This window comes from Patagioenas fasciata, chromosome 1, assembly GCF_037038585.1.
Source record: "Patagioenas fasciata isolate bPatFas1 chromosome 1, bPatFas1.hap1, whole genome shotgun sequence".
In the NCBI taxonomy this organism is placed as follows: domain Eukaryota; kingdom Metazoa; phylum Chordata; class Aves; order Columbiformes; family Columbidae; genus Patagioenas; species Patagioenas fasciata.
Window position 1 is genome coordinate 30251076 of NC_092520.1, and position 14489 is coordinate 30265564.

Below are 14489 nucleotides of genomic sequence, written 5' to 3' on the forward strand. Positions count from 1 at the left end.
TAGCTGAAAATGTCAGGGGAAAAAAAAATCACTCACTTCCACAATTATTTCTCAGACAACCTGGTTAAATTGGCTCCAGAGCTGACTAGGTATGGAATATTTCAAATATTACAAATCACAAAAGTCTTTCCTCCAAATGCCCACTTTGCTTTGAGTCTTTCTGAAGAGCCATTATCATAAATGCAAAGATTATACAGAGGAGGAAATAAGCAGCCCACATCAAAACTCCTCCTCCCTAGCCGAAAATCATCCCTGAAACACATAGCTCAAAGCAATCTGCAGATAATTAAAACAGTGATGTGCAAAGACTGTTGCTTTTTGTGTTGACCAACACTAATTAATTATTTCTTTGTTATTCCAACTGTCTGTATTGATATGCTGCTTATGGTCTTCATATTTTGGTATTATGTATTTTAGGTAAAGATCTCTCTCTTCTGTGTGTGTAAATTGCCTAGCACAATTCCCTCTCATATATGATTAGGGATCCCTAATGGTAACTGAGGACTGTAATTGAAAAGGTAATTGAAAATATGAGCAGAAAGAAGCTTAATACTTTTTCTAGATTAATGAAGAGCATACCAATGGGAAAAACATCCTAATAAGACAAAGCACACCTCCTGCTAAAGAACAATGGGAAAAGTGGATACACACACCAGAATTCAGGAAAAAAAAAAAAAAAAAAAGGTCAAAATTAATTTAGCACATCTCTTTCTTGAAATCACGCTGCTGATCCTTTCAAAGCTGTAATACCTCAAAATCCAGCATCCAGCAGACAGGTTTGCATGGCCTATTTACTCTGCTCAATGAGAAAAGGCAAAATGACACGCAGTCACCCTGACAACAGCCAGAGCCTGCACAGCAGATAACTGCTGCATTTTCCTGCAGAAATAAACACACCCTGCAAACTTTGGTACTCTTCTCTAAAGTACTTGCTGTACAAAACCACAAATGTTAGATGAATGGTGCCAGTAAAAAGCATTCTGGGGTCATCCAAAGCCAGGACACAAGGGAAAAGAAAATAACTGAGATGCTGCACAAGACCCACAGTCCAATCAACCCCCCAGGCAGGGCTCTGAACTGCTGCAGGAGTGCGTTGCCCACGATAAATGCTGCCATATGCTTAGGGAAAAACCTTCTAGAAATGACACTTGTACAGAATGATCCTTCCATTGTCAGATAGCAGCTGATGAGATTTTACTTCTGACGTGGGGGGTCTAAGGCTCCCATATACTTCTGCATTGGTGCAAAGTCCTGCAGTTTGTTCAGCTGCTGTCACTGATGCAAGTGACACAGGCAGCTGGAGTTAATTCACCTGCTAAATCTTTCCTGTCCTTTTCTTGGCATGTTGGTGGAACAATTTTGTCCAGTGGAGTTAATTCTGAAATTTAGGAGATTATTCATTTATTAAACAATGAAATTGGATGCTCATTGGTACCACTGAATAAGACCCTTGTAAAACCAAATTAGCTTGTAATCCTTCTGGTTTAGATAAACTCCACTTCATTAGAACAGGAGCTCCAGATGAAGCAGCTGTAGGTAACAGAGATTATTCACTTTTTAATTTACAACTACTTACTTTGTATTATATTAGGGCCTAACACTATCATTGATTAGACTGCTTTCTGTACTACAAATGATGCCACTTACTGAATCTTCTCCCCAAATAAATTAGAATGACCAAATCACCTTCTTTTCCTAATATCTCTTCCCCAATAATCTTTTCTTCAAATGCATTGTGCAGCCCCTGACTGCCAGCCTCCAACATGAAAGCATTTCTATTTTATTGAAATTCTTTTATGTAGCTGTTCCTGTTACTCTTTCACTGCCTCATCAAACCGACCACACAAACCTCACAAAATGCAAAGTTAAATACTGCTACTTGTGAAGCTGTATCAATATAATTTGCCTTGGAAGCAGAAAAGAGAAAGAAAGAGACTGTCCTGTCTCCTGAGCTTTTGTGGTTTTGCTGGAATGATAATACCTCCTTGTACTGACAAATTACTGATGCTAAAATACAACTGTAATGCCCACATATTCTGGACAGTTGTGGCCAGCAAGATACTGGGGTGACCACAGTTAACAGGACACGCTGTAGCTGCCACACAACCAAAAATTACCATTAGAAACAGTTCATTTGATAAAAACAAAGACTTATAAACGTAATTTGTTACCTTTATTTGTAGAATGCGCAGCAGTTATGCTAAGTTGTGAGGGATCAAACCCACATTTTTAGATGAGAAATACTTTACTTACACCTTGTCTTCTGAACTTGTCTGCCAAATAAGCACTTCTATGAGGCAAATAATTATGAGTCACCACCCAAAAAGTGGAGGAAGCTGGCAGCATATTCCCCAAGCCATCACTCAAAATCGTGAGCTGAGGAGGTGGTGGGGCACACATCTCGTCTAACCAGTCAAATCCAATATGCTTTTACTATCACAGAAAAGTTCATTGCCTGAAATTTGCCTCCCAATCATTTCAAAAACTATGTCGGGTAGAGGAAATCCAGAAATCTATTTAAACAGAATTTAGGAAGAAGCTGCACTAAATTCTCTCTCAGACTCACACTGAGCAGATGGAGGAAAGACAGCGAGCTCCCTTCTAGTCACATCAGCTCTGGAGCCAGACATTACAAACACTGTCTGATCCAGCTCTTGTTGAAATCAATAAAAGCCCTCTGGTGAAGACCATGGGAGATGGAAAATAACCCTCTCCATGCTGCAGCCAGAATGTGTGAATGAGAAAACACTGACAGCTTTCTTCCCCTCCGATTTTCATGGTGCTTAAAGATCCAGATTATAAAACACAATTTGTCATCTGTGAATTTTTTTATCTGCTTGCTTGGCATAAATAAAGCCCACGACTATGTGTGAATTGCAGAGACAGGCATCACCTTGCACTTTGACAAGAGAGAGATACCAGTAGCTGTGCATGAATAAGCATTATTGCATTTCAAAGTTCTGTGAATAGCGTATGTACTACAACTAACAAAATGCTTGGAGTAGGTAGACAGAGGATTGAAAAAGCGTTCCTTGTTCCTTAAAATAATGCCATTTTGCACTGGTCAAAAAGAGAGAAACAATAATGCAGCGTCTGGATTCGTCTTTTATCAGCTGGATAACCTGAAATTCAACTGGCTATTGTAAACATGTAGAAAGACTGTGACACTTACTAGGGTGTCTATCATCCTTGAAATCAAAGAAATGCTTCACAGAATTTGCTCTCAAATGCTTCCTTGGCATCAGCTTACAATAAGCATTCAATTATTCCTGCATCCCCCAGCTCTAATGACGTTAATCACTGCAGACTCATTTGGCTGGAGGGCCCATTCGCACTGGCCACACTGTGTCTATAGATTTTGTTCTCATTTTGCCTTGCATTCTTGTGACCTCCAATATTTATGACTTTACACATGGATCCTATTTTGGTCATAAACATCCAATCAGTTTAAATTTCTACACTGTTTCTAGACACAGATCCAAGGAGAGAAGGCACATTGGCTTTACTCTGTCAAAGTGAACTCCTTCATAACGCTAGGTTGATGTTAATAAATATTAGCAAACAGAAAAAAGAAAATATGAGAACCCTTTTAAAAAAAATTCTAAAAGTTATACTCACTGCTGGTAGATGACATACGGCTGTACTCAGACCTGCAAGAAAAAGATTTTAGACTATATTAAATCTAAAAGAGATAATGAAAAATGTACCACATCTAACTCACATTGCATATTAAAGTAGTTTAATGCCCATTTAGCATTATTTTTGTGATATTTTGTGGAACGGGTTTTGAACATGGCCTCAGAAAAACTAGCATCCCACATGTATTTTGAAAACACCTATGTGGAGTGTGTAAAGCAACTAGGGATTTATCTAGGGGCTATTCACGCTACCTAATTTTAGGCATAAAAATTAAAGCTTAGAAGGCTCTCTATAAGGAAAAAATAGGCTGCTTTAGACAGTCTACTAGACTTTGACTCTGCTCCTCATCTTCCTTACTTTACATCCTCTAAATGCTGCTTTGCAGATTTTTTTCTTTTTTAAAAATAATTCTATTCAAAGAGCAAAATTTTTATTGCTATTTGGTCACAACTGGCAGGAAAGACACAAAATGAGTACCAAAATATAAACATTTAGATGACAAAGCTTTTTGCTTCAGGAAACCCTTTTCCTCTTTAAGACATCTCTCAGTAAAACCATACACCCATTGGTTCTACTTCAGTGCATACAGCTTACCCATGAGAAAGTCAGAGTAGTTAAATATTTTGAGCAACAATGCAATTAAATTTGCAGCTGCATATAAGCCCAGACTCCTCAAAAACCCATTCTGGGCTGATCAAAACATGGCCCTTTTATGTCCTCAAGATTCAGAAATACTCAGGTAAAACAAACATGCCATCACTGAGTATTAAAAACAAAAATCCTATTTCACTTCCAAGGCCCTACCTATGGCTTCTGAGTGCTTAGTTTTGGAGTTTAAAATCACATGGCCTCCACTATGCGGGTGTCTGGGTCTCCAAAACAGACCCCACTCACCAGAGCTTTCTGCCACAACTAACATCTTGCTCCTATGCCCTGCAGTGCCCTGAACGTGACAAGCAAAGTGTCTGGGGAGCCCTAACACAGTTCTTGGATTCAAACCTAAATGCTTGTTTCATACAAATAATTGCAACAAGTTTGCAATATTGCTTTAAATTAAAAAAAACATGTGAGCCTTGACTCCTAAGATATTTGTATGGAAATAGATACCATCTAAGCATGTTCTCAGGATACCTTCATACTCTATGCTCTCAGGCATCCAAGGGAATAAAGAACATCAACCTCATGTAACTATAGCAGCTGCTTTAATATGGACATATCTCTGCAGAAAAAATGAACCAATTACAGCCCCTATTTCCTAGCCCCATGCTTAGCACTCATTATTTGGCAGATCAGATGCAAAGACTGCAGTTTAGATGAGAAAGACCATGAGGAACTACCCTAGACTCTTCTTCCCAGTCCTGCTGGATTGGTGAAAGATGACACAAACTGAATTTTCACAATATTAATGAAAAGAAAATCCACCAATACCTTAAAATTATTGTAGCTTTTGAAAAAGGTCTATGCAATGCTGGGTAGAGAGCTGCTGATGGGAGCTTGCAGCTCTCGCGCACTCTCTCTCCTTTGCTAAATCCTGCACTCCCAGCCACTTTGATAATGCCAGGGAGCAAGGAAACATCTTTGTCACATATGGCAGAGACTCCAGGATTAGGTCATAGAATCACAGAATGCCCTGAGTTGGAAGGGACTCACAAGGATCATCCAGTCAAAATCCTGTCCCTGCATATGACAACCCCAAAATTCACATCATGTGTCTGAGGGTGTTGTTCAGCCTCTTCTCAAACACTGTCATGCTTGGGGCTGTGACACCTCCCTGGGGAGCCTGTTCCAGTGCTCCACCGTCCTCTGGGTGAAGAACCTTTTCCTAATGTTCAACCTGAACCTCCCCTGGCACATCTTCCTGCCATTCCCTCAGGTTCTGTCATTGGTCACTAAAGAGAAGAGATCAGAGCCTGCCCCTCCTCCTCCCCTTGTGAGGAAGCTGTAGCTGCCATGAGGTCTCCCCTCAGCCTCCTCCAGGCTGAACAAACCAAGTCACTTCAGCTGCTCCTCATACGGCTTCCCCCTAATGGTCTTTAGCAGCCCCTCTCAGTCGCCCCATATATACCTGCTACACAGCGCCTCCTTCACAAACAAAATGCTACCCCTCAACCAACCTCTCCCAGGACCCTTGTGTAGCTGGGAAAGGCAGAGGCAGGAACGACATGAGCAGAGAAGGAGACCTCCTTCTTCCTGCTGCTGGGCCATGCACACACCACTGGTCTGGCTCTGGGTGGGGGCCAGCAGGGGTTGATCCTTGAGGCTGGCTAAATAGTGCTGTGAGGGCCATAAAGCTGCATGGTATTTTTCAGCAGCAAATCACATTGGTATCATTTGGCAGCATGTATATTTGGAAGGGTTTGAAAACTGTGTAACATGTCACTCTTTGCAAGCCCAGAGGCAAACAATATACATCCAGTTGCCTCCAAGCACCCCAAGCAAGGATCCATTTAGTCTGCACTTCTGTTTGAAAACAGCCCGCGGCTGTCCATCAATGTATATGTATTCAGCAGTTGGTGGCTAATTCAATATGAATCTGCACTGCTTGTGTTTCAGATAGAAGGGAAACAACATTTTGCCTTTCGCTTACTGCAAGTAGAAGCAGCTTTCTATTACTTCACACTGTTATTTTATTATCCCAAAGTGCTGCAGGCATATTATAGGACATGGAGAATTAATGAGTCCTGAACCGAGGAAGTGGCAGGACATGAAAAATGAGACAAGAGGAAAAATAAAAAGATGGGGAGTGAGAAAGGAGGAGACAACAGTGTGCTTGGAGACTAATTGCACAGACACGTTTTAATCGGCTTTAGAATCGTATTGGGGTTTTTTTGTAATTCTAATATGGTTCAAGCTAATATTTAATTCATGTTTGTTGCATAACTGACATACACAGAATTAAAGAAAAAGGGTAATTAAGCTCAAAGGCTTATGTCAACCTCAGATGCTGAAATGAGGATTGTACCCTCCCTAAGCTCCCTCTATAGTCAATAAAATGGAGGTGTGAAGTGTGTCTCTCCCTGGATGTTGTCTAGAGATGAAGCCTACAGAAACCACTTTCCTAATGCAGGACCCTCAACTACATGCCTAAAACTAAATGGGATGACTATGAGTCTCTCTGTGTGCTCTCAGGGCCAAACTGAGTATCTTTCGTCCTCTCTTCAACTTCTTCCTGTCCTAGAATTTGTCTTAAATCTAGTCCATAAGAACAAAAATAACAGTGTTAGTAAAATCCATAATAATTTCAAACATTGGCACGAACTGTTCAGATTCATGACAATCGCTAGTAAGTGGTTTACAAAATACATTTTTTTTTTTCTTATAGTCAGCTATTTAGGATACTAAATTCTGAAGTTTCTGTAAGTCCTTTAATCTTTTTAGACTACTACACAGCAAACATTCCCTTTGACAAGATCATGTATTAGAAAAATTAAGTAACAAGATAAACATCTCCTTGGTCATATAGAGTCTCCGGACATGAAGTAACTTTGTTCCTTCCTATTCTTTCCATCCCTGTTTTAAACACACCAAGTATCAGCTTCTGTCAGTTCCCTTGGAAGGGGATTTTCCCATTAGGATACCTCAAGAGTAAAGCACTCATGGGTTTTAATTGTGACAGACTGGGGCCATACTGGGCCTCAGAGGTTCCAGGCCAATTACATGGTCTTGCAGCAAGCTACTTCCTCTGATAGATATTACAGATAAAAGGAAAGAGACATTCAGGACAGAGACTGAACAAACGGAGGACTGTTCCCTTTATAGGCACATAATGAGGAAAAAAAATGATCAAAAAGGGTATTGAAGCAGTGGGAGGTGCTGAAAAGAAGGGCTCATCGCTCAGTCAAAAGACACATCAGTCTGTAAGGAATTTGAGCTCAACAGTCAGGCCACCAGCAAAGAGGAGCTGTGAACATGTCAAGAGACATTAAAATAGGAATGTAGAAGCTTGAGATAAATGTGGGACCTCAATTCCCATTAGTGCTGTTGAAGGATCAGTACTGTGCATTATCGGAGAGTGTAAGACACAAATGTGAGCACAAATGATGCTGAGCAATCCTCTGAAATCAGCCTGCACTCCTCATTGCTGATTAGTAATACAGAGCCTCAAAACACCCAAGAAAGGGAAATAGACCACCAAATATCAGTAAGTAGCTACTAGCACAACTTGCAGTTACTGAGTATGGTATACAAAAATACTCTTTGGGTAAGAAGCACAACTGCGTTCCATTTCTGCATCACACAAGTAATGTAACTACACCAGCATCACACTGCACTTGAGTTACTTTGGCGTACTGATCAGTCATGGCACAGCATCACCTTAACACAGCTACAGCGGTGACATCTGCCCTAATAAACAAACGTGCTCAAGAGAACCATCTGGGACTGAGGCCAACTGCCATGAAACACTCTGCACCTGTACCATTAAAACCTCTTGCCTTCTAAAACAGACTGGTAAGTGGTCTGCCAGGAACGGTCCCTGGGACGTGGGAACGTGGTTAAACAAGTCCCTGGCCCACAGTAAAACACACCCAAAAATCACATGGGGGAGAGCTAGATGGTCCAATCCAAACTGAGGCCATCAACCATTTTAAGTATTCAACACTATGGACAACTCTGTCCAGTGCCCAGGGACACCCCCATATGCTGTTTAATGCACTGGCATGGCTGTAACTACGTTTCTCAGCCAGGCAGCACCTCCACAAGGCAGTCTGCTGTGTAAAACACACATCTCTCAGGTTATTCTAACGCAATACTACACCATGATATGCCCGAGGTCTCAATTATCAGGACTCCTTAATCCCCCTAAAAAATGAAACTGTGGAAAGTTTACCAGCTCTTCTGCTGTCCCTACCCTTCACTTACGTGGGACTGATGTAACAGCACCTGCTGGATTCACATTTCCTTTGCCTTTTCTACCTAGCATTGCTTCAGATTTCACTGTTTCATATTAAGAGCTGTATTTAACAGCTTGTTTGCCTCAGAAAGCACTCCACAGGGCACATGGGAAGATTTTATAGCAGCTAAATCACAATGTGTGAGTCGGAAGATTTAGCTTTGTAGCTCTGTCTTGGATTTCTTCTCACCAAATTCCTGAGGGTCAGACTACAATCTGCTCCACTAATATCAGTCCAATGCAAATCCATTACCTTCACCATACATCTATCACATCTGGAATATTGTGTCCAGTTCTGAGCCCCTCAGTTCCAGAAGGACAGGGAACTGCTGGAGAGGGTCCAGCGCAGGGCAACAAAGATGATTAAGGGAGTGGAGCATCTCTCTTATGAGGAAAGGCTGAAGGAGCTGGGTCTCTTTAGCTTGGAGGAGACTGAGGGGTGATCTCATGAATGTTTACAAATATATAAAGGGTGAGTGTCACAAGGATGGAGCCAGGCTCTTCTCGGTGACAATCAATGATAAGACAAGGGGCAACGGGTATAAACTGGGACACTGAAGATTCCATTTAAATTTGAGAAGAAACTTCTTCATGGTGAGGGTGACAGACACGGGAACAGGCTGCCCAAGTAGGTTGTGGAGTCTCCTTCTCTGCAGACATTCAAAACCCGCCTGGACTCCTTCCTGCATAACCTCATCTGGCTGTTCCTGCTCTGGCGGGGGGACTGGACTTTTGAGGTCCCTTCCAATCCCTAATATTCTGTGATTCTGTGATACTTCTGTAATCAAGATGACTGCAATGGAATAACTCAGAGCATCTTGTCTTAAAACACCTTGCTCTGGATTTCTAGTCGAGGGATGAAGTCGGAAGATGGGTTCCCATCCCTCAGCTGTAACTACCGCATTCAGGAGGTTATTAACAAAAAGAGTGCTTGAGGCCCTACATGAGAGACATCATCATAAGGAGGAACAGTTGTTTGTAATCTTTCAAGATGCATCTGATGGGGCAGGACCATACTGTACTTTAGTGAGCATCAGAACTGAGGTGTCACGTACCTGCCTGTCCAAAGCCAGCAGGTGTGTCATCCTGCCAGGGTCCCATCACTCTTAACTAACAACAGAAGCAGCCTTACACCAAACACCTAACCTTTGCACAGCGACAGTTAGCTGAGGTAAACCTCTCTGACTGCTGGGACCCAGCGATCACCAGTGTCAGCCTAGACCTTCTGGCCACCAGAATGTGATTTAAAATCTGTCTCAGCATCACTTTCGGTGCCTAGCCTCAGTGCCACATGCTAGCAGATCTGCCTGCCCCGTGGTTAAACCAAACAGCTTTGCTACACCAATTAGATCTGGTTAGAAATGGTGCCTCACCACCAATTTGCAACAAATAGCTCAACTTTATAGTATTCAAATGCCAAATCAGAGACAAGCTGTCTAACCTTGGTACGTCTGGAATGACGGATATATAGGAAGTGAAAGCCTCAGGGAAAAAAAAAAAAAAAAAAAAGAAGAAACCCCAAGGTAAAAACAAACCTTAAAATAGATTTCAGCAGCAGTGATTTTTATTCCTGAGAGTTTCTCATAAATGGATGAAATATGTGACAAAAGACTGACATGTCATATGGAAGGACTACCGTACAAATGACAAAGTCATAAATGTTGAATCCCTTTAAGCTAGAAACATGTCACATGAAAACAACCTCTCACTCCAATAAACCATTCAACTACTCATTTTTTAATTTAAGCAACCCATTCTGAGGACACACGTGAATTACAATTTCTCAATACTTTCTATTTTAAGTGTGGTAAACCATCTTTTTTATAGGTTGCCTTGTCTCCTATTAGCAATTGTATTTTCCGCTTTAAAGTCTCATGCATTTTACAGAACTGCAACCAAAAAAAGAAAAAAAAAATTCTCTACCTAACAGATAACAGAGGCTCAAATAATTTGTGATTTGCCCAGGGTCACACATGCAGCTACAAGGAAGATTAATAAACAAGTATGGCACAGTAAAAAAATTAACATAATCTCTGCAAATTTAATTTGAGGGATAGAACCACAGGAGAAAATGAAAAGGAGGGAACAGCCCTCCTCAATATGACTGTAACCAAACAGTAACGAATTTTGCTAAGCAAATCATAAAAATAGCTGCTGCATGGTACAGCGCCCTAAGCTTCAAGCACCTTTTGTTTGTTTTGCGATAGGTTTCTCTATATTTCATTGAAGTGTTCCTTGGCCGTTGCCTGCTATCAAGGTATATCAAGTATAATTTTCTTTCTTCCTAAAATTCATCAAATACTCAGCAATTAACTACTGACAAATTCAGTTTGCATCATTGATATTTAGGTTTTAAGTTTATTCTACAGAAAACAAAACAAAATAACAAACAAAACCCCTTATACTTCAATAATGTCTTCCCATTTTCCCTAAAAATATAATAATTTATTTGAAACATAAATGGAAATGTTCAAATTCAAATAATTTAAGTAAAAAGTTAAAACTTGAAGGTTTAAATGACTCCTAACAAGGAGAAAACGAAGGGTTTAGGCAAACCTTGATACTATTCGTAAGCTAATGATTAAAGTATGAACCCTTTAAGATGGGCTCTCACAGCTGTTTAAAGGAACAAGTGAAGTTCTGGTGGGAATTGTCACATATCTGGTGGGAATTGTCACATATATTGAAATTTTCATTAATGTCAGTTATCTCACTGAAGTGTTACGCTCAGTTAAGGCATACACACACGATAAATAGGAGGGAGCATTCCTATAGAAGTAGTCCTTGAACACAGCTAACAGGACCAAATAAAAGTTTAGGAATCAAAAATTTAAGACGTTAGGTCTGAGAAACTCCCCGTTTTCCACATTCACTATGTATTACTCGGGATATCAGTCCTGAACACAATGAATTCAGCTGATGCTTTGCCCTTGACATTAGCGATAGCAAGAATCTGTCTCACTGCTTCAAAATTACATACCTAACAATTCCTAAAATTGTTTTAGTTTGTTATCTTGGGAGTTTCAGACTCAAAAAACTTTACTATTCAGAGTAAAGAATAGTGAAATAATGGCATTTGCATGGGTTGTAAAACCAAGAAAATTTGAAAATGAACATTTCTACAACTCATTTTAGGTAACTTGGTATTATTTCTTCTAGCTTTTGTTTTGCTTTGTTTTTCTTTACAATTTATCTACCATTCTTTAAATACACATATTTCTCCTCCCTTCAATTTCTTTCTTCCACTTGTTTTTCCCCGTTTGCTTTCTAATCAAACACCAAAGAAAGACCATTTACTTCTTCCTAAAATGTCAGGTTTTATAGTACAAATCCACTACTAAAATTATTACCATAGAAAGCTCTCTGTCTCACATTCTTCTGGGCTAAAACATTTCAGTAGTGGATAAAGTAAGGTTTTTATACTAAAAAGCCCAAGAACACATTTCCCGAGAAGCCACAATTTGCACAGGCAAAATCTCTAAGAGCAAGGATGGTCAAACTCTTTAAAATCTCATTAATAAACAGCCAATATAAACTAATTGGCTTATATGTTTTACTCCCTTTATTTAGGTACTTGACAACACCAGCTCAATCCGTTCTTATTGGATTCAGGAACACATAATACACTACTTTTGTTCAGCAGCCTCTTTGCCAACCCCATTTATCGAGGCAAATGCAGTAAGAGGAAGGTATTTTCCAACAGATTAGGAAAATGAAGGCTTCAAACTGTAACCAGGCTTGCCTGTAGCACAGAGTTGTGCCTGCTCTTGTAGCTGGAAGCCACAGCAAAACCTTAAGGAACATATGTCCCATGGAGTACTTGATGTATTAGATTGGTTAGCTGCTATAAGCAGCTTCAGAGGTATGGGCTCTGCATAAGAGCTCACACATCATTACATACGATCATCAACATGACAAGGGCTTGCAGCCCTGGATTTACTACAGTCACTTTCCACTACTGTTCCTGGAGTGACAGAAAGGGACCACTTCATGTAGAACTGTTACTGAATTATGCTGACAGTTATCTCTCCTTGGACTTTCAGAGGATCATGGCTGAACTTCAGAATAGGTTGGGTTTTGTTGTTGTTGTGTTGTTTGTTTTTTTATTGTTGTTTTTGTTTTCAACCATTGAATAACTGGAGAAAAAGGGAAACAGCTCAATTTAGCACTATGATGGGACTGAAACAAAGCAAAAAGCAGATCTGGTAAGAGGGAAAAGCAAGTGCTGTGAACAGTTGGTTTGGTGAGAAAGCTGAAATATAAACATTGTGAAAGAGACATACGCAACATGTTTATCAGACTAAAATAGCTGCTAAACAGAACTAAAAATAATAATTGAAATGCAGAGATCCATTGCTTTTCAAAATAAACTCAGTGCAAAGCACTGCAGTTATTAATTGCCATATGTCATTGTTCAAATTCCTCAGACAGACTCTTGTGCTAACCTACCCCTTCCAGTGTTGAGCCTGGGACAGGGATGCTTCATAAAATCATCAGTTTTAGCACATCCTCAACACCAGACACAAGCAACTGTCCTGCTGGTCACTGCGGTCTAAAAGCTAATGTCACCAGCTGGGTCACATCCTTCCAAGAGCCGCTCCCAAGGAAACCCCAGCTTTTCTAGTCCCGATAAACACCGCAAACTAAGAATGACTTGACTCACCAAAGATTTTTTGAGCTTTGAACCAGCCATGAATTCACTGGTTATTTTGTTGTTTTGGTTTGGTTTGGTTTTCCCCACATTCCCCCAAAATGAATTAAAACCCTGTTATCCCATTATATGGAAAAAAGCGTGAATTTTTTCCTTTAAGCTCATGTCACATAAACCACTTTAAAACTCACCCCATTAGGTGTGTCCACAATACTACAACTATATAAACGATATAAGGTGATGGAAAAAGTCCTTAACTTCCCAGACCACAGAAGAGATTAAAAAAATGATTTTAATTAATAGCTGGATGTATTAAAAATATCGCCATATTCCATTTCCACCTGTTTTTTAGAAAAAAAAATTCTTAACAATTTTGTGTTTACAGTTTTGTTATGCTCTCAGTCTCATACACTAGTGTGGTGCCCTGATGCAACAGTAGGTGCTATTATTCACCAGTATCAGTCTGAGTTTAGGTAATGCCTTTCTCCCTGAACCTCAGCATGCCCTGCCACAGGAGGAAGGAAAAGTCAAAGAAAGAACAGGAACACTGTTTGACCTTGTTGCCAAGGGAAGTATCTGTGTATGCGTACACCTTCATGCTCACACAACAGTCAGACTAGAGACCAAAGGAGATATGCCAGACAAGGAGCTGGGAGAAATACAGTTGGGAAAACAAGGATGGAGGAGAACGAAGACCTAGGGGAGAACAGTGTTAACAGGAGTGGGCAACCTCCTTTTGTCCTTCCGGAGTCAGAAAAGGAGCAAAGGCTCAGTGTTGTTCCTGACAAGATGACATGGCAGCAGCATGTGGGACAGGCTGGAAAGCACTTCCCAGTCGCTCCCAATGAGACGGGCTGAATGTGGGAGCTGAATGGGGGATCCCATAGAGCATCCTTGCAGCTCCATGATCTCAGGAGAAGTCATCCAATTAACAAACACAGCACACCTCTGGCAGCTGGGTCACGAAGTCAGAAAAGAAAGTAATTCTCGTTGCCTCTGATACGACACAGGTTGGAGAACTACTAGCAAAGATTACAGCACTTCATAGAATGGTACAATGAGTATCATGACAACAGCAAGCTGGTTTCAGGGTGCCTACAAATCTAGCCTGCTTTTGTGGCTCTCTGATGGTCCTTCTAAGGAGTCAGCTCTGTCTGCTTGATGTTGTCCAGGTGTCACTGCCACAAGGACAGCACAGGTAGCTGGGCACGCTTCCAGACTATCCTCAACACAAGTTATCGTGGCAAACAGGGATGGTGCAGCACCAAGTCCTCACCAATGTGTCTACAGCCCATAAAGCACTGTGCT

General features: G+C 40.7%; 1 protein-coding gene across 2 annotated transcripts in view; it reads right to left on the minus strand.

The window, feature by feature from the left end:
- FAM124A (family with sequence similarity 124 member A) overlaps window positions 1-14489 on the minus strand; it is a 48409-nt gene that overhangs the window by 33266 nt on the left and 654 nt on the right. For both annotated transcript variants that reach the window (XM_071805339.1, XM_065855740.2), the window contains exon 2: window positions 3619-3650. In XM_071805339.1, the coding sequence (XP_071661440.1) occupies window positions 3619-3650 (32 nt within the window). The remainder of the gene's footprint in view (window positions 1-3618; window positions 3651-14489) is intronic.